At 62.6% G+C, this 22814-nt stretch overlaps 1 protein-coding gene across 1 annotated transcript in view; it reads right to left on the reverse strand.

Annotated features, from left to right (window-relative positions):
• Positions 1–22117, reverse strand: part of LOC311204191 (helicase SRCAP-like) — a 41449-nt gene extending 19332 nt beyond the window's left edge. The window contains exons 1-7 of the mRNA XM_084280652.1: positions 21780–22117; positions 20065–20145; positions 17834–18165; positions 17572–17749; positions 10930–11066; positions 10616–10785; positions 2675–2867 (exon numbers count right to left, since the gene is read on the reverse strand). Of these exons, the coding sequence (XP_084136778.1) occupies positions 2675–2867; positions 10616–10785; positions 10930–11066; positions 17572–17749; positions 17834–18165; positions 20065–20134 (1080 nt within the window). The 5' untranslated portion in view covers positions 20135–20145; positions 21780–22117. The remainder of the gene's footprint in view (positions 1–2674; positions 2868–10615; positions 10786–10929; positions 11067–17571; positions 17750–17833; positions 18166–20064; positions 20146–21779) is intronic.
• Between the last annotated feature and the right edge of the window lie 697 nt (positions 22118–22814).

Genomic DNA, 22814 nt, shown 5'->3' on the forward strand with positions numbered 1-22814 from the left:
CCTGAACCATGATCCACCCATCCAACCCCACCCCAACCCCACCCTGACCCATCCAACCAGCTTCCTCCACCCCAGATCTCACCCCCTCCCCAATGGGTGCCCCCCACCCATAGGTGCCCCCCCCACCCATGGGTCCTCCCCCCACCCATGGGTGCCCCCCACCCCAAAACAAGGCTCAACACCCCCAGCCCCCTGAACTATAATCCACCCATCCAACCCCCTCCCCATCCCCACCCTGACCCACCCAACCAAGTTCCTCCACTCCACTTACAGCTGCCCCCTACCCATGCGTACCCCCCACCCATGGGTTCCCCCCCACCCATGGGTGCCCCCCACCCCAAAACAAGGCTCAACACCCCTACCTCCACCCCCCCAAGCCACGATGACCCCACCAACCCCACCCCAGAACCACCCACCCCCATCCCCACCTTGACCCATCCAACCAGGTTCCTCCACCCCAGATCTCACTCCCTCCCCAACAGGTGCCCCCCACCCATGGGTCCTCCCCCACCCATGGGTGCCCCCCACCCCAAAACAAGGGCCAACCCCCTCCCCACCCCCTTCCCAACCTTGACCCCAGAACCACCCACCCCCATCCCCACCTTGACCCACCCAACCAAGTTCCTCCACTCCACTTACAGCTGCCCCCTACCCATGCGTACCCCCCACCCATGGGTCCCCCCCCACCCATGGGTGCCCCCCACCCAAACCAGGGGTCACCCATCACTCCCCCCACCCCCTCCCAACCCATCCAGCCCCAGAACCACCCACCCCCATCCCCACCTTGACCCATCCAACCAGGTTCCTCCACCCCAGATCTCACCCCCTCCCCAATGGGTGCCCCCCACCCATAGGTGCGCCCCCCACCCATGGGTCCTCCCCCCACCCATGGGTGCCCCCCACCCCAAAAACAAGTCTCAACCCCCTGAACCACGATCCACCCATCCAACCCCCTCCCCATCCCCACCCTGACCCACCCAACCAAGTTCCTCCACTCCACTTACAGCAGCCCCCTACCCATGCGTACCCCCCACCCATGGGTGCCCCCCCCACCCATGGGTGCCCCCCACCCCAAAACAAGGCTCAACACCCCCAGCCCCCTGAACCATGATCCACCCAGCCAACCCCCTCCCCCTCCCCACCCTGACCCACCCAACCAAGTTCCTCCACTCCACTTACAGCTGCCCCCTAACCATGCGTACCCCCCACCCATGGGTCCCCCCCCCACCCATGGGTGCCCCCCACCCCAAAACAAGGCTCAACACCCCCAGCCCCAGCCCCCTGAACCACGATCCACCCATCCAACCCCCTCCCCACCCTGACCCACCCAACCAAGTTCCTCCACTGCACTTACAGCTGCCCCCGACCCATGCGTACCCCCCACCCATGGGTCCCCCCCCACCCATGGGTGTCCCCCACCCAAATTAGGGGTCACCCCTCACTCCCCCCACCCCCTCCCAACCCATCCAGCCCCAGAACCACCCACCCCCATCCCCACCTTGACCCACCCAACCAAGTTCCTCCACTCCACTTACAGCTGCCCCCTACCCATGCGTACCCCCCACCCATGGGTCCCCCCCCACCCATGGGTGCCCCCCACCCCAAAACAAGGCTCAACACCCCCAGCCCCACCCCCCTGAACCACGATCCACCCATCCAACCCCCTCCCCACCTTGACCCATCCAACCAGGTTCCTCCACCCCAACTGAGTCCTCACCCCAATCAAGACCCTCACCACCCCCACCTATGGGTGCCCCCCACCCATGGGTGCCCCCCACCCCAAAACAAGGCTCAACACCCCCACATCTAGCTCCCTGAACCATGATCCACCCATCCAACCCCACCCCAACCCCACCCTGACCCATCCAACCAGGTTCCTCCACCCCAGATCTCACCCCCTCCCCAACGGGTGCCGCCTACCCATAGGTGCCCCCCACCCATGGGTCCTCCCCCCACCCATGGGTGCTCCCCACCCCAAAAACAAGGCTCAACCCCCTGAACCACAATCCACCCATCCAACCCCCTCCCCATCCCCACCTGGACCCACCCACCCAAGTTCCTCCACTCCACTTACAGCAGCCCCCTACCCATGCGTACCCCCCACCCATGGGTTCCCACCCCACCCACGGGTGCCCCCCACCCCAAAACAAGGCTCAACACCCCCAGCTCCAGCCCCCTGAACCACAATCCACCCATCCAACCCCCTCCCCACCCTGACCCATCCAACCAGGTTCCTCCACCCCAACTGAGTCCTCACCCCAACCAAGACCCTCACCACCCCCACCTATGGGTGCCCCCCACCCATGGGTGCCCCCCACCCAAAACAAGGCTCAACACCCCCAGCCCCAGCCCCCTGAACCATGATCCACCCATCCAACCCCCTCCCCACCCTGACCCACCCAACCAGCTTCCTCCACCCCACCCCAGACCTCACCCCCTCCCCCTATGGGTGCCCCCCCACCCATGGGTGCCCCCCACCCCAAAACAAGGCTCAACACCCCTACCTCCACCCCCCCAAGCCACGATGACCCCATCAACCCCACCCCAGAACCACCCATCCCCACCCTGACCCACCCAACCAAGTTCCTCCACTCCACTTACAGCAGCCCCCTACCCATGCGTACCCCCCACCCATGGGTCCCCCCCCCCACCCATGGGTGCCCCCCACCCAAACCTTGTGCAGGCGCTTGACCAGGCTGTCGTTGTACTCCTGGCTGCCCTCGATCATGCCGGTGAGGGGGTTGGAGAACCACTCCTTGAACTCCCGGTGCGACTGGAAGACTCGGGGCATCAGGAAGTGCATGAGGGACCAGAGCTCCATCAGGCTGTTCTGCAGCGGCGTCCCCGTCAGCAGCAGCCGCCGGTGGCTGGGGGAGGGCAGGAGGGGGGGTCAGGATGGGCACCCATGGGTGATATGGGGTGGGGGGACCCATAACTGGTCAAACATGGGTGTTGGGAGGGGGTTTGGGGTGGGATTCGGGAGGTTTAGAGCATCTCCAGGTCTTTGAGGAGCATCTATGGGTGGTCTTGAGTAGCCAGGGGACTCATAGGGAGGTGGGGACAGGGTCAGGATGGGCACCCATGGGTGACATGGGGTGGGGGGACCCATAGCTGGTCACCCATGGGTGTTGGGAGGGGATTTAGGGTGGGATTCAGGAGGTTTAGAGCATCTCCAGGTCTTTGAGGAGCACCTAAGGGTGGTCCTGATTGGACAAGGGACCCTTGGAGAGTAGGGGATGGGGGTGAGGATGGGCACCCATGGGTGATATGGGGTGGGGGGACCCATAGCTGGTCACACATGGGTGTTGGGAGGGGGTTTGGGGTGGGATTCGGGAGGTTTAGAGCATCTCCGGGTCTTTGAGGAGCATCTATGAATGGTCCTGATTGGCCAGGGGACCCTTGGAGAGTAGGGGAGGGGGGTCAGGATGGGCACCCATGGGTGATATGGGGTGGGGGGACCCATAACTGGTCACACATGGGTGTTGGGAGGGGTTTGGGGTGGGATTCGGGAGGTTTAGAGCATCTCCGGGTCTTTGAGGAGCATCTATGGGTGGTCTCAAGAAGCAACAGTGCCCATGGGGAGGTGAGGAGGGGGGTCAGGATGGGCACCCATGGGTGATATGGGGTGGGGGGACCCATAACTGGTCACACATGGGTGTTGGGAGGGGGTTTAGAGTGGGATTCGGGAGGTTTGGAGCATCTCCAGGTCTTTGAGGAGCATCTACGAATGGTCCTGATTGGCCAGGGGACCCTTGCAGAGTAGGGGATGGGGGTCAGGATGGGCACCCATGGGTGATATGGGGTGGGGGGACCCATAGCTGGTCACACATGGGTGTTGGGAGGGGGTTTGGGGTGGGATTCGGGAGGTTTGGAGCATCTCCAGGTCTTTGAGGAGCACCTAAGGGTGGTTCTGATTGGCCAGGGGACTCCTAGGGAAGTGGGGAGGGGGTCAGGATGGGCACCCATGGGTGACATGGGGTGGGGGAGTCCATAGCTGGTCACACATGGGTGTAGAGAGGGGGTTGGGGTGGGATTCAGGAGGTTTAGAACATCTCCAGGTCTTTGAGGAGCACCTAAGGGTGGTCTTGAGTAGCCAAAGAGCCCGTGGGGAGGTGAGGAGGGGGGTCAGGATGGGCACCCATGGGTGATATGGGGTGGGGGGACCCATAACTGGTCACACATGGGTGTAGAGAGGGGTTTAGGGTGGGATTCGGGAGGTTTGGAGCATCTCCGGGTCTTTGAGGAGCATCTATGGGTGGTCTTGAGTAGCCAGAGAGCGCGTGGGGAGGAGGGGAATAGGGTCAGGATGGGCACCCATGGGTGATATGGGGTGGGGGGACCCATAACTGGTCACACATGGGTGTTGGGAGGGGGTTTGGGGTGGGATTCGGGAGGTTTAGAGCATCTCCAGGTCTTTGAGGAGCATCTATGAATGGTCCTGATTGGCCAGGGGACCCTTGGAGAGTAGGGGAGGGGGGTCAGGATGGGCACCCATGGGTGATATGGGGTGGGGGGACCCATAAATGGTCACACATGGGTGTAGAGAGGGGTTTGGGGTGGGATTCGGGAGGTTTGGAGCATCTCCGGGTCTTTGAGGAGCACCTATGGGTGGTCTTGAGTAGCCAGAGAGCCCGTGGGGAGGTGAGGAGGGGGGTCAGGATGGGCACCCATGGGTGACGTGGGGTGGGGGGACCCATAACTGGTCACCCATGGGTGTAGAGAGGGGTTTGGGGTGGGATTCGGGAGGTTTGGAGCATCTCCAGGTCTTTGAGGAGCATCTATGGGTGGTCTTGAGTAGCCAGAAAGTGCGTGGGGAGGGGGTTCAGGGGGTCAGGATGGGCACCCATGGGTGATATGGGGTTGGGGGACCCATAACTGGTCACACATGGGTGTTGGGAGGGGGTTTAGAGTGGGATTCGGGAGGTTTGGAGCATCTCCAGGTCTTTGAGGAGCATCTATGGGTGGTCCTGATTGGCCAGGAGACTCATAGGGAAGTGGGGAGGGGGTCAGGATGGGCACCCATGGGTGACATGGGGTGGGGGGACCCATAGCTGGTCACCCATGGGTGTTGGGAGGGGTTTGGGGTGGGATTCGGGAGGTTTAGAGCATCTCCGGGTCTTTGAGGAGCATCTATGGGTGGTCCTGAGTACTCACACAGTCCATGAGGAGGAGGGGAATAGGGTCAGGATGGGCACCCATGGGTGATATGGGGTGGGGGGACCCATAACTGGTGACACATGGGTGTAGAGAGGGGTTTGGGGTGGGATTCGGGAGGTTTAGAACATCTCCAGGTCTTTGAGGAGCATCTATGGGTGGTCTTGAGTAGCCAGAGAGCACGTGGGGAGGAGGGGAATAGGGTCAGGATGGGCACCCATGGGTGACATGGGCTGGGGGGACCCATAGCTGGTCACACATGGGTGTTGGGAGGGGTTTGGGGTGGGATTGGGGAGGTTTGGAGCATCTCCAGGTCTTTGAGGAGCACCTAAGGGTGGTCCTGATTGGACAAGGGACCCTTGGAGAGTAGGGGATGGGGGTGAGGATGGGCACCCATGGGTGATATGGGGTGGGGGGACCCATAACTGGTCACACATGGGTGTAGAGAGGGGTTTGGGGTGGGATTGGGGAAGTTTAGAGCATCTCCGGGTCTTTGAGGAGCACCTAAGGGTGGTTCTGATTGGACAGGGGACTCATAGAGAAGTGGGGAGGGGGTCTGGATTGGCACCCATGGGTGACGTGGGGTGGGGGGACCCATAACTGGTCACACATGGGTGTTGGGAGGGGTTTGGGGTGGGATTCGGGAGGTTTAGAGCATCTCCAGGTCTTTGAGGAGCACCTAAGGGTGGTCTTGAGTAGCCAGAGAGCCTGTGGGGAGGTGAGGAGGGGGGTCAGGATGGGCACCCATGGGTGATATGGGGTGGGGGGACCCATAACTGGTGACACATGGGTGTTGGGAGGGGGTTTGGGGTGGGATTCGGGAGGTTTGGAGCATCTCCAGGTCTTTGAGGAGCATCTATGGGTGGTTTTGAGTAGCCAGAGGACTCATAGGAAAGTGGGGAGGGGGTCAGGATGGGCACCCATGGGTGACATGGGGTGGGGGGACCCATAAATGGTCACACATGGGTGTTGGGAAGGGATTTAGGGTGGGATTGGGGAGGTTTGGAGCATCTCCAGGTCTTTGAGGAGCATCTATGGGTGGTCCTGATTGGCCAGGGGACTCATAGGGAAGTGGGGAGGGGGGTCAGGATGGGCACCCATGGGTGATATGGGGTGGGGGGACCCATAACTGGTCACACATGGGTGTAGGGAGGGGGTTTAGGGTGGGATTCGGGAGGTTTAGAGCATCTCCGGGTCTTTGAGGAGCACCTAAGGGTGGTCCCAAGAAGCAACAGTGGCCATGGGGAGGTGAGGAGGGGGGTCAGGATGGGCACCCATGGGTGACGTGGGGTGGGGGGACCCATAACTGGTCACACATGGGTGTTGGGAGGGATTTCGGGTGGGATTCGGGAGGTTTAGAGCATCTCCAGGTCTTTGAGGAGCATCTATGGGTGGTTTTGAGTAGCCAGAGAACTCATAGGAAAGTGGGGAGGGGGTCAGGATGGGCACCCATGGGTGACATGGGGTGGGGGGACCCATAGCTGGTCACCCATGGGTGTAGAGAGGGGTTTGGGGTGGGATTGGGGAGGTTTAGAGCATCTCCAGGTCTTTGAGGAGCACCTAAGGGTGGTCCTGATTGGCCAGGGGACCCTTAGAGAGTAGGGGATGGGGGTCAGGATGGGCACCCATGGGTGACAAGGGGTGGGGGAGTCCATAGCTGGGTGCCCACCAGCCCCTTGGGGTGCCCACCACCCACGTGGTTGCCCCCCATCCCACCTTGTTCATCCCAAATCCCCACATGGTGCCCCAAATCCCCACGTGGTGCCCCGATATCCCGCCAGGGTGCCCCCAAATCCCCCCTGGGTGCCCCCAAATCCCCCCTGGGTGCCCCCAAATCCCCCCTGGGTGCTGCCCCAAGGACCTGTTGAAGTTGAGCAGCGACTACCACCCACTTGGTTGCCCCCCATCCCACCTCACTCACCCCAAATCCCCACGTGGTGCCCCCAGATCCCTACGTGGTGCCCCCAAATCCCCACATAGTGCCCCCAAATCCCCCCTGGGTGCCCCCAGCTCCCCCCTGGGTGCCCCAAATCCCCCCTGGGTGCTGCCCCAAGGACCTGTTGAAGTTGAGCAGCAACTGCCAGCGTTGGGGTGCCCACCAGCCCCATGGGGTGTCCATCACCACCCCAAGGTGCCCACCAGCCCCTTGGGGTGTCCATCACCACCCCAAGGTGCCCACCAGCCCCTTGGGGTGTCCACCAGCCCCTTGGTTGCCCCCAACTCATCTTGGTTGCCCCCCATCCCACCTCACTCACCCCAAATCCCCACGTGGTGCCCCGATATCCCCACGTGGTGCCCCCAGATCCCCCCTGGGTGCCCCCAGATCCCCCCTGGGTGCCCCAAATCCCCCCTGGGTGCTGCCCCAAGGACCTGTTGAAGTTGAGCAGCAACTACCACCCTTGGGGTGCCCACCAGCCCCTTGGTTGCCCCCAACTCATCTTGGTTGCCCCCCATCCCACCTCGCTCACCCCGAATCCCCACGTGGTGCCCCCAAATCCCTCCAGGGTGCCCCCAGCTCCCCCCTGGGTGCCCCCAGATCCCCCCGGGGTGCTGCCCCAAGGACCTGTTGAAGTTGAGCAGCGACTGCCAGCGTTGGGGTGCCCACCAGCCCCTTGGGGTGTCCACCACCAACCCCTTGGGGTGCCCACCAGCCCCTTGGTTGCCCCCAACTCATCTTGGTTGCCCACCAGCCCCATGGGGTGTCCGCCAGCCCCTTGGTTGCCCCCATCTCATCTTGGTTACCCCCATCCCACCTCACTCACCCCAAATCCCCACATGGTGCCCCGATATCTCCACATGGTGCCCCCAAATCCCCCCTGGGTGCCCCCAGATCCCCCCAGGGTGCCCCCAAATCCCCCCTGGGTGCCCCCAGCTCCCCCCTGGGTGCCCCCAAATCCCCCCTGGGTGCTGCCCCAAGGACCTGTTGAAGTTGAGCAGCGACTACCACCCTTGGTTGCCCCCCATCCCACCTCACTCATCCCATATCCCCACATGGTGCCCCCAAATCCCCACGTGGTGCCCCAAATCCCCCCTGGGTGTCCCCAGCTCCCCCCTGGGTGCTGCCCCAAGGACCTGTTGAAGTTGAGCAGCGACTACCACCCTTGGGGTGCCCACCAGCCCCTTGGTTGCCCCCAACCCATCTTGGTTGCCCCCCATCCCACCTCGCTCACCCCAAATCCCCACGTGGTGCCCCGATATCCCCCCTGGGTGCCCCCAAATCCCCCTGGGGTGCCCCCAAATCCCCCCGGGGTGCCCCCAAATCCCCCTGGGGTGCCCCCAAATCCCCCCTGGGTGCTGCCCCGAGGACCTGTTGAAGTTGAGCAGCAACTGCCACCCTTGGTTGCCCCCAATCCCACCTGGTTGCCCCCCATCCCACCTGGCTCACCCCAAATCCCCATGTGGTGCCCCCAGATCCCCACGGGGTGCCCCCAAATCCCCCCTGGGTGCCCCAAATCCCCCCTGGGTGCTGCCCCAAGGACCTGTTGAAGTTGAGCAGCGACTACCACCCTTGGTTGCCCCCCATCCCACCTCACTCACCCCATATCCCCACGTGGTGCCCCCAAATCCCCCCGGGGTGCCCCCAGATCCCCCCTGGGTGCTGCCCCAAGGACCTGTTGAAGTTGAGCAGCGACTGCCAGCGTTGGGGTGCCCACCAGCCCCATGGGGTGTCCACCACCAACCCCTTGGGGTGTCCACCAGCCCCTTGGTTGCCCCCAACTCATCTTGGTTGCCCCCCATCCCACCTGGCTCACCCCAAATCCCCATGTGGTGCCCCCAGATCCCCCCTGGGTGCCCCCAGATCCCCCCTGGGTGCCCCCAGATCCCCCCTGGGTGCTGCCCCAAGGACCTGTTGAAGTTGAGCAGCAACTACCACCCTTGGGGTGCCCACCAGCCGCATGGGGTGTCCATCACCAGCCCCATGGGGTGTCCAGCACCACCCCAAGGTACCCACCAGCCCCTTGGTTGCTCCCCAGCCCCTTAGTTGCCCCCATCCCATCTTGGTTGCCCACCAGCCCCATGGGGTGTCCACCACCACCCCAAGGTGCCCACCAGCTCCTTGAGGTGCCCACCAGCCCCTTAGTTGCCCCCAACTCATCTTGGTTGCCCCCCATCCCACCTCGTTCACCCCATATCCCCACATGGTGCCCCCATATCCCCACGTGGTGCCCCGATATCCCCCCTGGGTGCCCCCAGATCCCCCCTGGGTGCCCCCAAATCCCCCTGGGGTGCCCCCAAATCCCCCCCTGGGTGCTGCCCCAAGGACCTGTTGAAGTTGAGCAGCGACTACCACCCTTGGTTGCCCCCCATCCCACCTCACTCACCCCAAATCCCCACGTGGTGCCCCCAGATCCCCACGTGGTGCCCCCAAATCCCCCCGGGGTGCCCCCAGATCCCCCCTGGGTGCCCCCAAATCCCCCCTGGGTGCTGCCCCAAGGACCTGTTGAAGTTGAGCAGCGACTGCCAGCGTTGGGGTGCCCACCAGCCCCTTGGGGTGTCCACCACCAACCCCTTGGGGTGCCCACCAGCCCCTTGGTTGCCCCCAACTCATCTTGGTTGCCCCCCATCCCACCTCACTCACCCCAAATCCCCATGTGGTGCCCCGATATCTCCACATGGTGCCCCCAAATCCCCCCTGGGTGCCCCCAAATCCCCCCTGGGTGCTGCCCCAAGGACCTGTTGAAATTGAGCAGCAACTACCACCCTTGGGGTGCCCACCAGCCCCTTGGTTGCCCCAAACTCATCTTGGTTGCCCCCCATCCCACCTCACTCACCCCAAATCCCCACATGGTGCCCCCATATCCCCACGTGGTGCCCCCAGATCCCCACGTGGTGCCCCGATATCCCCCCTGGGTGCCCCCAAATCCCCCCTGGGTGCCTCAAATCCCCCCTGGGTGCTGCCCCAAGGACCTGTTGAAGTTGAGCAGCGACTACCACCCACTTGGTTGCCCCCCATCCCACCTCACTCACCCCAAATCCCCACGTGGTGCCCCAATATCTCCACATGGTGCCCCCAAATCCCCCCTGGGTGCCCCCAAATCCCCCTGGGGTGCCCCCAAATCCCCCCTGGGTGCTGCCCCAAGGACCTGTTGAAGTTGAGCAGCGACTGCCAGCGTTGGGGTGCCCACCAGCCCCTTGGGGTGTCCACCACCAACCCCTTGGGGTGCCCACCAGCCCCTTGGTTGCCCCCAACTCATCTTGGTTGCCCCCCAACCCATCTTGGTTGCCCACCAGCCCCATGGGATGTCTACCAGCACCCCAAGGTGCCCACCAGCCCCATGGGGTGTCCACCAGCCCCTTGGTTGCCCCCATCTCATCTTGGTTGCCCCCCATCCCACCTCGCTCACCCCAAATCCCCACGTGGTGCCCCGATATCTCCACATGGTGCCCCCAAATCCCCCCGGGGTGCCCCCAAATCCCCCTGGGGTGCCCCCAAATCCCCCCTGGGTGCTGCCCCAAGGACCTGTTGAAGTTGAGCAGCGACTGCCAACGTTGGGACTTGAAGTTCTTGATGTTCTGAGCCTCATCCAGGATGAGGTACTTCCAGTTCTTCCTCCTGAAGGCCTGGTGGTCCTGCAGCACCAGCTTGTAGGACGTGATGCACACGTGGAAGGCGTTGGGTTTGGTCCACCCCTGGGTGAGCAAACAAATCCCAACCCCCCCCAGACCACCAACCCCCCCAAAAAACAGTGAGTAAACAACCTTTTGGGAGACCCCCCCCCCCACCTCAAACCACCAACCAGCACCCATGGGTGGGTTTTTAGGGGGGGGGGTCACCTGTCTCTTGAGGCGTCGCTCCTTCTGGGCCCCGTAGTAGGTGAGGATCTTGAAACTGGGACACCAGCGCTTCAGCTCCATCTCCCAGTTCAGCATCACGCTGGTGGGGACGATGATGAGGTGGGGGCCCCAGCTGCCTGCGGGGAGGGGGGGTGGCATCAGGGTGGGGGGGGTGGGGTTTAGGGTGGGGGGGTGGAATTGGGGTTGGGGCTTATGGGGTAGGGGTGGGATTAGGTTGGGGGGGGGGTTTAGGGTGGGGGGTGGAATTGGGGTGGGGGGGTGGTATCTGGGTGGGGGGGGTGGTTTTGGGGTGGGGGGTGGCATTAGGGTGGGGGGGCCTTTGGGGTGGGGGGGCTGGGTTTGGGGTGGGGTTTGGGGTGCGGGGTGGTATCAGGGTGGGGGGTTGGGTTTGGGGTAGGGGGTGGTATCAGGGTTGGGGGGTGGCTTTGGGGTGGGGGGCTTGGGTTTAGGGTGGGGGGTGGAATCAGGGTGGGGAGGGTGGGATTGGGTTGGGGGGGTGGTATCAGGGTGGGGGGTTTGGGTTTGGAATCAGGGTGGTGGGGTGGTTTTGGGGTGGGGGGGTTGAGTTTGGGGTTGGCTTTAGGGTGGGGAGGTGGGTTGGGGGTGGGGGGTGGCTTTAGGGTGGGGGGTGGCATCAGGGTGGGGGGGTTGGGTTTGGGGTGTGGGGTTTGGGGTGGGGGGTGGCATCAGAGTGGGGGGGGTGAGGTGGGGGTTGGGGGTGGAATCAGGGTGGTGGGGGTGGCTTTAGGGTGGGGGGTTGGGTTTGGGGTGGGGGGGTGGTATCTGGGTGGGGGAGTTAGGGTTGGGGTGGGGGGGTGGCTTTAGGGTGGGGGGGTGGTATCATGGTGGGGGGGTGGTATCACGGTGGGGGGGTTGGGTTTGGGGTGGAGGGTGGCATCAGGGTGGGGGGTTGGGTTTAGGGGTGGGAGGGTGGGTTTGGGGTGGGGGGTGGTATCGGGGTGGGGGGGTGGTTTTGGGGTGGAGGGGTTGGGTTTGGGGTGGGGGGGTGGTATCTGGGTGGGGGGGTTGGGTTTGGGGTGGGGAGTGGTATCGGGGAGGTGGTTTTGGGCTGGGGGAGTTGGGTTTGGGGTGGGGGGGTGGTGTCTGGGTGGGGGGGTTGGGTTTGGGGGTGGAATCGGGGGGGGGTGGGGTTGGGGGTGCGGGGTGGTATCAGGGTGGGGGGAGTTAGGGTTGGGGTGGGGGGGTGGCTTTAGGGTGGGGGGTTGGGTTTGGGGTGGGGGGGTGGTATCAGGGTGGGGGGGGTGGGTTTGGGGTGGAGGGATTTGGTTTGGGGTGGGGGGTGGAATCGGGGTAGGGGGGTGGGGTTTGGGGTGGAATCAGGGTGGGGGGGTGGTATCTGGGTGGGGGGTTGGGTTTGGAGTGGGGGGGTGGCATCAGGGTGTGGGGGTGGCTTTGGGGTGGGGGGTTGGCTTTGGGGTGGGGGGGGTGGGTTTGGGGTTAGGGTGGGGGATGGGATTGGGTTGGGGGAGTTGGGTTTGGGGTGGGGGGGTGGTATCAGGGTGGGGGGGGGGGTTGGGGTGGGGGGGTTGAGTTTGGGGTTGGGTTTAGGGTGGTGGGTGGCATCGGGGTGGAGGGGGATGGGATTGGGTAGGGGGGTTTGCTTTAGGGTGGGGGGTTGGGTTTGGGGTGGGGGGGTGGTATCAGGGTGGGGGGCTTAGTTTTGGGGTGGGGGGGTTGGTTTTGGGGTGGGGGGGTGGCTTTGGGGTGGGGGAGTTAGGGTTGGGGTGGGGGGGTGGCTTTAGGGTGGGGGGTTGGGTTTGGGGTGGGGGGGCGGGATTGGGGTGGGGGTTGGCTTTGGGGAGGGGGGTTGGGTTTGGGGTGGGGGGTGGTATCAGGGTGTGGGGGGTGGTTTTGGGGTGGGGGAGATGGGTTTGGGGTAGGGGGGTGGAATCGGGGTGGTGGGGTGGTTTTGGGGTGGGGGGGTAAGTTTGGGGTGGGGGGGTGGTATCTGGGTGGGGGGGTTAGGTTTGGGGTGGGGGGTGGCTTTGGGGTGGGGGGCTTGGGTTTAGGGTGGGGGGTGGAATCAGGGTGGGGGGGTTGGGTTTGGGGTGTGGGGTTTGGGGTGGGGGTGGCATCAGAGTGGGGGGGGTGAGGTGGGGGTTGGGGGTGGAATCAGGGTGGTGGGGGTGGTTTTGGGGTGGGGGGATTGGGTTTGGGGTGGGGGGGTGGTATCAGGGTGGGGGGGTTGGGTTTGGGGTGGGGGGGTGGCTTTAGGGTGGGGGGGTGGTATCAGGGTAGGGGGGTGGTTTTGGGGTGGGGGGATTGGGTTTGGGGTGGGGGGTGGGATTGGGTTGGGGGAGTTGGGTTTGGGGTGTGGGGTGGTATCAGGGTGGGGGGGTGGTTTTGGGGTGGGAGGGTGGAATCAGGGTGGGGGGGTGGTTTTGGGGTGGGGGGATTGGGTTTGGAGTGGGGGGTGGGATTGGGTTGGGGGAGTTGGGTTTGGGGTGGGGGGTGGTATCAGGGTGGGGGGGTGGTTTTGGGGTGGAGGAGTGGGATTGGGTTGGGGGGTTGGCTTTGGGGTGGAGGGACGGCATCAGGGTGGGGGGAGATTGACAACACCCACCCAAAACCCACCCAAGACCCCACACAAGACCCAACCAGCACCCATGGGTGCTCAGAGACCCCCATGAAGACCCCACCACCACCCATGGGTGCTCAGATGGACCTTGGAGACCCCAAGAAGACCCCCCAGCACCTGAAAACACCATGATGAGCCCTCTAAACCCAGCCAAGACCCAACCAAGACCCCAACCAAGACGCCATCCAAGACCCCACCAGCACCCATGGGTGCTCAGAGACCCCCGTGAAGACCCCCCCATCACCCAAGGGTCTTCAGATGGACCTTGGAGACCCCAAGAAGACCCCCCAGCACCTGAAAACACCACGATAAGCCCTCTAAACCCACCCAAAACCCACCCAAAACCCAACCAAAACCCCACACAAGACCACACTCAAGACCCAACAGGCACCCATGGGTGCTCAGAGACCCCCCTGAAGGCCCCACCACCACCCAAGGGTCTTCAGATGGACCTTGGAGACCCCAAGAAGACCCCCCAGCACCTGAGAACACCATGGTTGGTCATCTAGACCCAACCAAGACCCAACCAAAACCCAACCAAGACCCAACCAAGACCTCATCCAAGACCCCACCAGCACCCATGGGTGCTCCAGTGGGCCCCAGAGACCCTAGGAAGACCCCATGGGTGCTCAGACAGACCTTGGAGACCCCAAGAAGACCCCCCAGCACCTAAAAACACCACGATAAGCCCTCTAAACCCACCCAAAACCCACCCAAAACCCAACCAAAACCCAACCAAGACCCCACACAAGACCACACTCAAGACCCAACAGGCACCCATGGGTGCTCAGAGACCCCCATGAAGACCCCCCATCACCCAAGAGTCTTCAGATGGACCTTGGAGACCCCATGAAGACCCCCCAGCACCTGAGAACACCATGGTTGGTCATCTAGACCCAACCAAGACCCAACCAAGACCTAACTGAAACCCTACCAAGACCCCACACAAGAGCCCACCAGCACCCATGGGTGCTCCAGTGGGCCCTAAAGACGCTAGGAAGACCCCATGGGTGCTCAGATGGACCTTGGAGACCCCAAGAAGACCCCTCAGCACCTGAAAACACCACGATGGGTCATCTACACCCAACCAAGAGCCAACTGAAACCAAACCAAGACCCACCCAAGACCCCACCCAAGACCCAACCAGCACCCAAGGGTGCTCAGAGACCCCCGTGAAGACCCCATATCACCCAAGGGTCTTCAGATGGACCTTGGAGACCCCAAGAAGACCCCCCAGCACCTGAAAACACCACGATGGGTCATCTACACCCAACCAAGACCCAACTGAAACCCAACCAAGACCCAACCAAGACCCCAACCAAGACCCCACCAGCAACCATGGGTGCTCCAGTGGGCCCCAGAGACCCTAGGAAGACCCCATGGGTGCTCAGACAGATGTTGGAGACCCCAAGAAGACTCCCCAGCACCTAAAAACACCACGATAAGCCCTCTAAACCCACCCAAAACCCAACCAAAACCCAACCAAGACCCAACCAAGACCTCATCCAAGACCCCACCAGCACCCATGGGTGCTCCAGTGGGCCCTAAAGACGCTAGGAAGACCCCATGGGTGCTCAGATGGACCTTGGAGACCCCAAGAAGACCCCCCAGCACCTAAAAACACCACGATAAGCCCTCTAAACCCACCCAAAACCCACCCAAAACCCAACCAAAACCCAACCAAGACCCCACACAAGACCACACTCAAGACCCAACAGGCACCCGTGGGTGCTCAGAGACCCCCCTGAAGGCCCCACCACCACCCATGGGTGCTCAGATGGAACTTGGAGACCCCACAAAGACTCCCCAGCACCTGAAAACACCACGATGGGTCATCTACACCCAACCAAGACCCAACCAAAACCCCAACCAAGACCCAACCACGACCCAACCAAGAACAAACCAGCACCCATGGGTGCTCAAAGACCCCAAGAGGACCCCATCACCACCCATGGGTGCTCAGATAGGTTTTGAGACCCCACAAAGACCCCCCAACACCTGAAAACACCACGATAAGCCCTCTAAACACACCCAAAACCCACCCAAAACCCACACAAGACCCCAGCCAAGACCCGAACCAGCACCCATGGGTGCTCAGAGACCCCCATGAAGACCCCACCACCACCCATGGGTGCTCAGATGGACCTTGGAGACCCCAAGAAGACCCCCCAGCACCTAAAAACACCACGATAAGCCCTCTAAACCCACCCAAAACCCACCCAAAACCCAACCAAAACCCAACCAAGACCCCACACAAGACCACACTCAAGACCCAACAGGCACCCATGGGTGCTCAGAGACCCCCATGAAGACCCCCCATCACCCAAGAGTCTTCAGATGGACCTTGGAGACCCCATGAAGACCCCCCAGCACCTGAGGACATTATGGAGGATCATCTACACCCAACCAAGACCCAACCAAGACCCCAACCAAGACCCAACCCAAGACCCCACCAAGACCCAACCAGCACCCAAGGGTGCTCAGAGACACCCATGAAGACCCCACATCACCCAAGAGTCTTCAGATGGACCTTGGAGACCCCAAGAAGACCCCCCAGCACCTGAAAACACCACGATGGGTCATCTACACCCAACCAAGACCCAACTGAAACCCAACCAAGACCCAACCAAGACCCCAACCAAGACCCCACCAGCACCCATGGGTGCTCCAGTGGGCCCCAGAGACCCTAGGAAGACCCCATGGGTGCTCAGACAGATGTTGGAGACCCCAAGAAGACTCCCCAGCACCTAAAAACACCACGATAAGCCCTCTAAACCCACCCAAAACCCAACCAAAACCCAACCAAGACCCAACCAAGACCTCATCCAAGACCCCACCAGCACCCATGGGTGCTCCAGTGGGCCCCAGAGACCCTAGGAAGACCCCATGGGTGCTCAGACAGACCTTGGAGACCCCAAGAAGACCCCCCAGCACCTAAAAACACCACGATAAGCCCTCTAAACCCACCCAAGACCCACCCAAAACCCAACCAAAACCCAACCAAGACCCCACACAAGACCCCACCAGCACCCATGGGTGCTCCAGTGGGCCCTAAAGACGCTAGGAAGACCCCATGGGTGCTCAGATGGACCTTGGAGACCCCAAGAAGACCCCCCAGCACCTAAAAACACCACGATAAGCCCTCTAAACCCACCCAAAACCCACCCAAAACCCAACCAAAACCCAACCAAGACCCCACACAAGACCACACTCAAGACCCAACAGGCACCCATGGGTGCTCAGAGACCCCCATGAAGGCCCCACCACCACCCATGGGTGCTCAGATGGAACTTGGAGACCCCACAAAGACTCCCCAGCACCTGAAAACACCACGATGGGTCATCTACACCCAACCAAGACCCAACCAAAACCCCAACCAAGACCCAACCAAGACCCAACCAAGAACAAACCAGCACCCATGGGTGCTCAGAGACCCCCATGAAGACCCCCCCATCACCCAAGGGTCTTCAGATGGACCTTGGAGACCCCACAAAGACCCCCCAGCACCTGAAAACACCATGATGGGTCATCTAGACCCAACCAAGACCCAACCAAAACCCAACCAAGACCCCACTCAAGACCCAACCAGCACCCATGGGTGCTCAGAGACACCCATGAAGACCCTACCACCACCCATAGGTGCTCAGATGGACCTTGGAGACCCCAAGAAGACCCCCCAGCACCTAAAAACACCACGATAAGCCCTCTAAACCCACCCAAAACCCACCCAAGACGCACCCAAGACGCCATCCAAGACCCCACCAGCACCCATGGGTGCTCAGAGACCCCCGTGAAGACCCCCCATCACCCAAGAGTCTTCAGATAGACCTTGGACACCCCAAGAAGACCCCCCCAGCACCTGAGGACATTATGGAGGGTCATCTACACCCAACCAAGACCCAACCAAGACCCCAACCAAGACCCACCCAACACCCCACCAGCACCCACAAGCTACCCAAACCTATCCAACCCCCCCCCCCACCCTTTTTTCAAGCAGGGTGGGTGCTCCCCCCCTCACTCACCCTTCTCACAGGCCAGGTGGGCCAGGAGGGAGATGGTCTGGATGGTCTTCCCCAGTCCCATCTCATCAGCCAAGATCCCATTGAGCTTCTTCTCATACATGGTGACCAACCAGTCCAACCCGATGTGCTGATACTCCCTCAGCGTCCCCCTCAGCAGGTGGGGGATGGGGGTCTTCACCTAGGTGGGTGGGTGGGTGGGTGATGTTAAGAGGGTCCTTCTGACCCTTTAGCACCCATAGGTGGGGGTGGAAAGGGTTTTTACCTGGGTGGTGGCCAAGGTGTAACCTTTGGGTTGGAGGCTCTCGGCGGCGGCGGCGATGTCGGTGATTTCTTTCTTTGGGGTGGGGGTGGGTGGGATGGGTGGGGGGGGGATGGGGTGGGGGGTTCCTGGGTGTTGTTGGGTGCTGGGAGGTGGGGGGGATGGGGTTTCTTGGCTGGGGGGACCCGTTTCGGTGTCTTCTTGGTCGTCTTCTTCTTCTTCGTCGTCGTCTTCCTCTTCTTCTTCCTCTTCCTCCTCTTCTTCCTCTTCCTCTTCCTCCTCTTCCTCTTCCTCCTCCTCCTCCTCTTCCTCCTCACTCTCGGCCCCAGGGGAATCTGGGGGGGAGGGGGGGACAGAGAGGCTGAAGGTGGGGGCCAGCACCCATGGGTGCCCCTGTGGGACTTGGGTGGGTGGGGGTCTCTAGGACCCAGGGGTGGCCCTATGGGACTCAGGTGGGTGGGGGTCTCTAGGACCACGAGTAGACCTATAGCACCCATGGGTGGGGGGCTCTAGGACCCAGGGGTGCCCCTACTGTACTTGGGTGGGGGTCTCCAGGACCACAAACAGACCTATAGCACCCATGGGTGGGGGTCTCTACGACCCAGGGGTAGCCCCTATGGTACATGGGTGGGGGTCTCTAGCACCCAGGGGTGGCCCTATAGGACTTGGGTGGGGGTCCGTAGGACCCAGGGGTGCCCCTATAACACCTGGGTGGGGGTCTCTAGGACCACGAGTAGACCTATAGCACCCATGGGTGGGGGTCTCTAGGACCCAGGGGAGCCCCTATGGGACTTGGGTGGGGGTCTCTAGGACCCAGGGGTGCCCCTACTGTACTTGGGTGGGGGTCTCTAGGACCATGAATAGACCTATAGCACCCATGGGTGGGGGTCTCCAGGACCCAGAGGTGCCCCTATGGGACTTGGGTGGGGGTCTCTAGTACCATGAATAGACATACAGCACCCATGGGTGGGGGTCTCTAGGACCCAGGGGTGCCCCTATAGGACTTGAGACCTATGGCACCCACAGGTGGGGGTCTCTAGGACCCAGGGGTAGCCCTATAGGACTTGGGTGGGGGTCTCTAGGACCCAGGGGTGCCTCTATGACACCTGGATGGGGGTCTCTAGGACCCAGGGGTGCCCCTATGGGACTTGGGTGGGGGTCTCCAGGACCACAAACAGACCTATAGCACCTATGGGTGGGGGTCTCTAGGACCCAGGGGTGCCCATATGACACCTGGGTGGGGGTCTCTAGGACCCAGGGGTAGCCCCTATGGGACTTGGGTGGGGGTCTCTAGGACCCAGGGGTGCCCCTATGACACCTGAGTGGGGGTCTCTAGGACCCAGGGGTGCCCCTATGACACCTGAGTGGGGGTCTCCAGGACCACAAACAGACCTATAGCACCCATGGGTGGGGGTCTCTAGCAGCCAGGGGTGCCCCTATGACACCTGGGTGGGGGTCTCTAGGACCCAGGGGTGCCCCTGTGGGACTTGGGTAGGGGTCTCTAGGACCCAGGGGTGCCCCTATGGGACTTGCGGGGGGTCTCTAGGACCACGAATAGACCTACAGCACCCATGGGTGGGGGTCTCTAGGACCCAGGGGTGGCCCTATGGGACTTGGGTGGGGGTCTCTAGGACCCAGGGGTGCCCCTATGGGACTTGGGGGGGGGCTCTAGGACCACGAATAGACCTATAGCACCCATGGGTGGGGGTCTCTAGGACCCAGGGGTGGCCCTATGGGACTTGGGTGGAGATCTCTAGGACCCAGGGGTGCCCCCCACCACCCATGGGTGCCCCTCTGACCCCTGGGGGGGGTCCCCACGGGTGCCCCCCCATCCCCCACCCCCACGGGTGCCCCTCTGACCCCTGGGGGGGGGTTCCCAGGGTGCCTCCCCACGGGTGCCCCTCTGACCCCTGGGGAGGGATCCCCATGGGTGCCCTCCCACCCCCCACCCCCCATGGGTGCCCCCATGACCCCTGGGGGGGTCCCCAGGGGCGCCCCCCACCCCCCACCCCCATGGGTGCCCCTCTGACCCCTGGGGGGGTTCCCAGGGTGCCCCCCCATCCCCCACTCCCCATGGGTGCCCCTCTGCCCCCTGGGTGGGGGTCCCTATGGGTGCCCCCTACCCCCCACCCCCACGGGTGCCCCTATGACCCCTATAGGGGGGTTCCCACGGGTGTCCCCCCACCCCACACCCCCCATGGGTGCCCCTCTGCCCCCTGGGTGGGGGTCCCTACCCGAGCGGGTGCTGCTGGCGCAGTCGGAGTCGGCGAAGGCGCCGGCGTATTGCTGGAGCAGCTCCTCCATGGGCAGCGCCCCTGGGGGGGCAACACGCTTACTACACGCCTACAACACGCGTGTGCACACGTGTGCATGTCCCCATCCATCCCACACCTGTCCCTGCACACATGTGTCCCCCCTGTCCCACCCCCAGGAGCTGCCCACGTGACCCACCAGGTCCTTCCATGCCTCAACATGCTTCAACATGCCTCCACATACGTGTGCACATGTATGTGGCTCCCTACATGTCTCCCCTGGTGTCCCCTCACGTGTCTCTGTGCATGTGTGTCCCCTTGTCCCACCCCCAAGAGCTGCCCACGTGTCCCCCTGGGACCTTACATGCCTCCCACATGCCCCAACATGCCTCCACATACGTGTGTACATGTATGTGCCACCCTACATGTCTCCCCTGGTGTCCCCACACGTGTCCCTGCACACATGTGTCCCCCCCTGTCCCACCCCCTGGAGCTGCCCACGTGTACCCCCAGGTCCTTACATGCCCCCCACATGCCTCTTACATGCCTCAACACGCCTCCACATATATGTGCACATGCTTAGCACATGTATGTGTTGCCCTACATGACTCCCCTGGTGTCCCCACACGTGTCCCTGCACACATGTGTCCCCCCTGTCCCACCCCCAGGAGTTGCCCACGAGTCCCCCCGGGTCCTTACATGCCTCAACACGCCTCCACATATATGTGCACATGCTTAACACGTGTATGTGTTGCCCTACATGACTCCCCTGGTGTCCTCCCACGTGTCCCTGCACATGTGTGTGTCCCCTGTCCTACCCCCAGCAGCTGCCCACGTGTCCCACCAGGTCCTTACATGCCTCCCACACGCCTCAACACGCCTCCACATACATGTGCACATGCTTGACACATGTATCCCACCCTACATGTGTCCCTGGTGTCCCCCCACGTGTCCCTGCACACGTGTGTCCCCCGTCCCACCCCCAGGAGATGCCCACATGCCCCCACACGGATTCTTACATATCTCAACACGCCTCAACATGCCTCCACATACGTGTGCAAATGCGTGTGTCCCTCTACATGTCTCCCCTGGTGTTCCCCCACATGTCCCTCCACACGTGTCCCCCCTGTCCTACCCCCAGGAGCTGCCCACGTGTCCCACCAGGTCCTTACATGCCTCCCACACGCCTCAACATACGTGTGCACATGTATGTGTCACCCTACTCATCTCCCTTGGTGTCCACCCACATGTCCCTGCACACATGTGTCCCCCACCCCCGCACATGACCCCCACCCCCACACGTGTCCCACCCCATGTGTCCCCCATCCCCCCGTGTCCCCCACCCCCATGTGTCCCCCCCACGTGTCCCCCACCCCCCCCACCTGTGTCCCCCACTCCCCCCCTGTGTCCCCCCACGTGTCCCATCCCCCCACACATGCCCCCCACCCCCCATGACCCACCCCCCATGACCCCACACATGTCCCACCCCCCACGTCCTCCACCCCCCACACATCCCCCACCCCCCACACGTCCCCCACCCCCCCCACATGCCCCCCACCCCCAGCCACGTGTCCCCCACCCCCCCGTGACCCCCATGTCCCCTCCACGTGTCCCCCACCCCCATGTGACCCCCCCACGTGCCCCCCAACCCCCCCACACGTGCCCCCCACCCACCCCCCCACCCCTGTATCACCCACCCTCCCTGGCCAGGTCGTCCAGCTCCTGCTTGTGATCCACGTCCCCCTCCAGCCGCTCCTGCGCCGCGATCGTCTCCTCCTCGTCCTCCCCTGCGCCGGGACCCCAGCCGTCACGTCACACACCCCCAGCAGGAAGTGACGTCACAGCCCCCCCGCGGGAAGTGACGTCACAGCCCCCCCGTGGGAAGTGACGTCACAAGCCCCGCGGGAAGTGACGCCACAGCCTCACGGGAAAGTGACGTCATAGCCCCCACAGTAAGTGACGTCATAGCCCCACGGGAAGTGACATCATAGCCCTGGCAGGAAGTGATGTCATAGCCCCCCCGCAGTAAGTGATGTCACAGCCCCTGCGGGAAGTGACGCAATAGCCCCGGTGTGAAGTGATGTCACAGCCCCCGCATTAAGTGACGTCACAGCCCCAGTGGGAAGTGACGTCATAGCCCCCCGTAGGAAGCAATGCCATAGCCCCCAGCAGGAAGTGACATCATAGCCCCGCGGAAAATGATGTCCCAGGCCCAGTGGGAAGTGACATCATAGGCCCGCGGGAAGGGATGTCATAGCCCCAGCAGTAAGTGACGTCATAGCCCCCAGCAGGAAGTGACGTCACAGCGCCACGAGAAGTGACATCATAGCCCCCAGCAGGAAGTGACATCACAGCCCCAGCAGGAAGTGATGTCACAGCCCCACGGGAAGTGACGTCACAGCCCCAAGGGAAGTGACGTCATAGCCCCGCGGGAAGTGACGTCACAGCCCCAAGGGAAGTGACGTCACAGCCCCAAGGGAAGTGACGTCACAGCCCCAAGGGAAGTGACGTCACAGCCCCAAGGGAAGTGACGTCATAGCCCCGGCAGGAAGTGACGTCATAGCCCCGGCAGGAAGTGACGTCACAGCCCCACAGTAAGTAACACCATAGCCCCGCAGGAAGTGACGTCACAGCCCCCGTGGGGAAGTGACATCATAGCCCCCGCAATAAGTGACATAGCCCCGCTGGAAATGATGTCATAGACCCAGCAGCAAGTGACATCATAGCCCCGC

Source organism: Gallinula chloropus (assembly GCF_964237585.1).
Source record: "Gallinula chloropus genome assembly, contig: HAP1_SCAFFOLD_390, whole genome shotgun sequence".
Lineage (NCBI taxonomy): Eukaryota > Metazoa > Chordata > Aves > Gruiformes > Rallidae > Gallinula > Gallinula chloropus.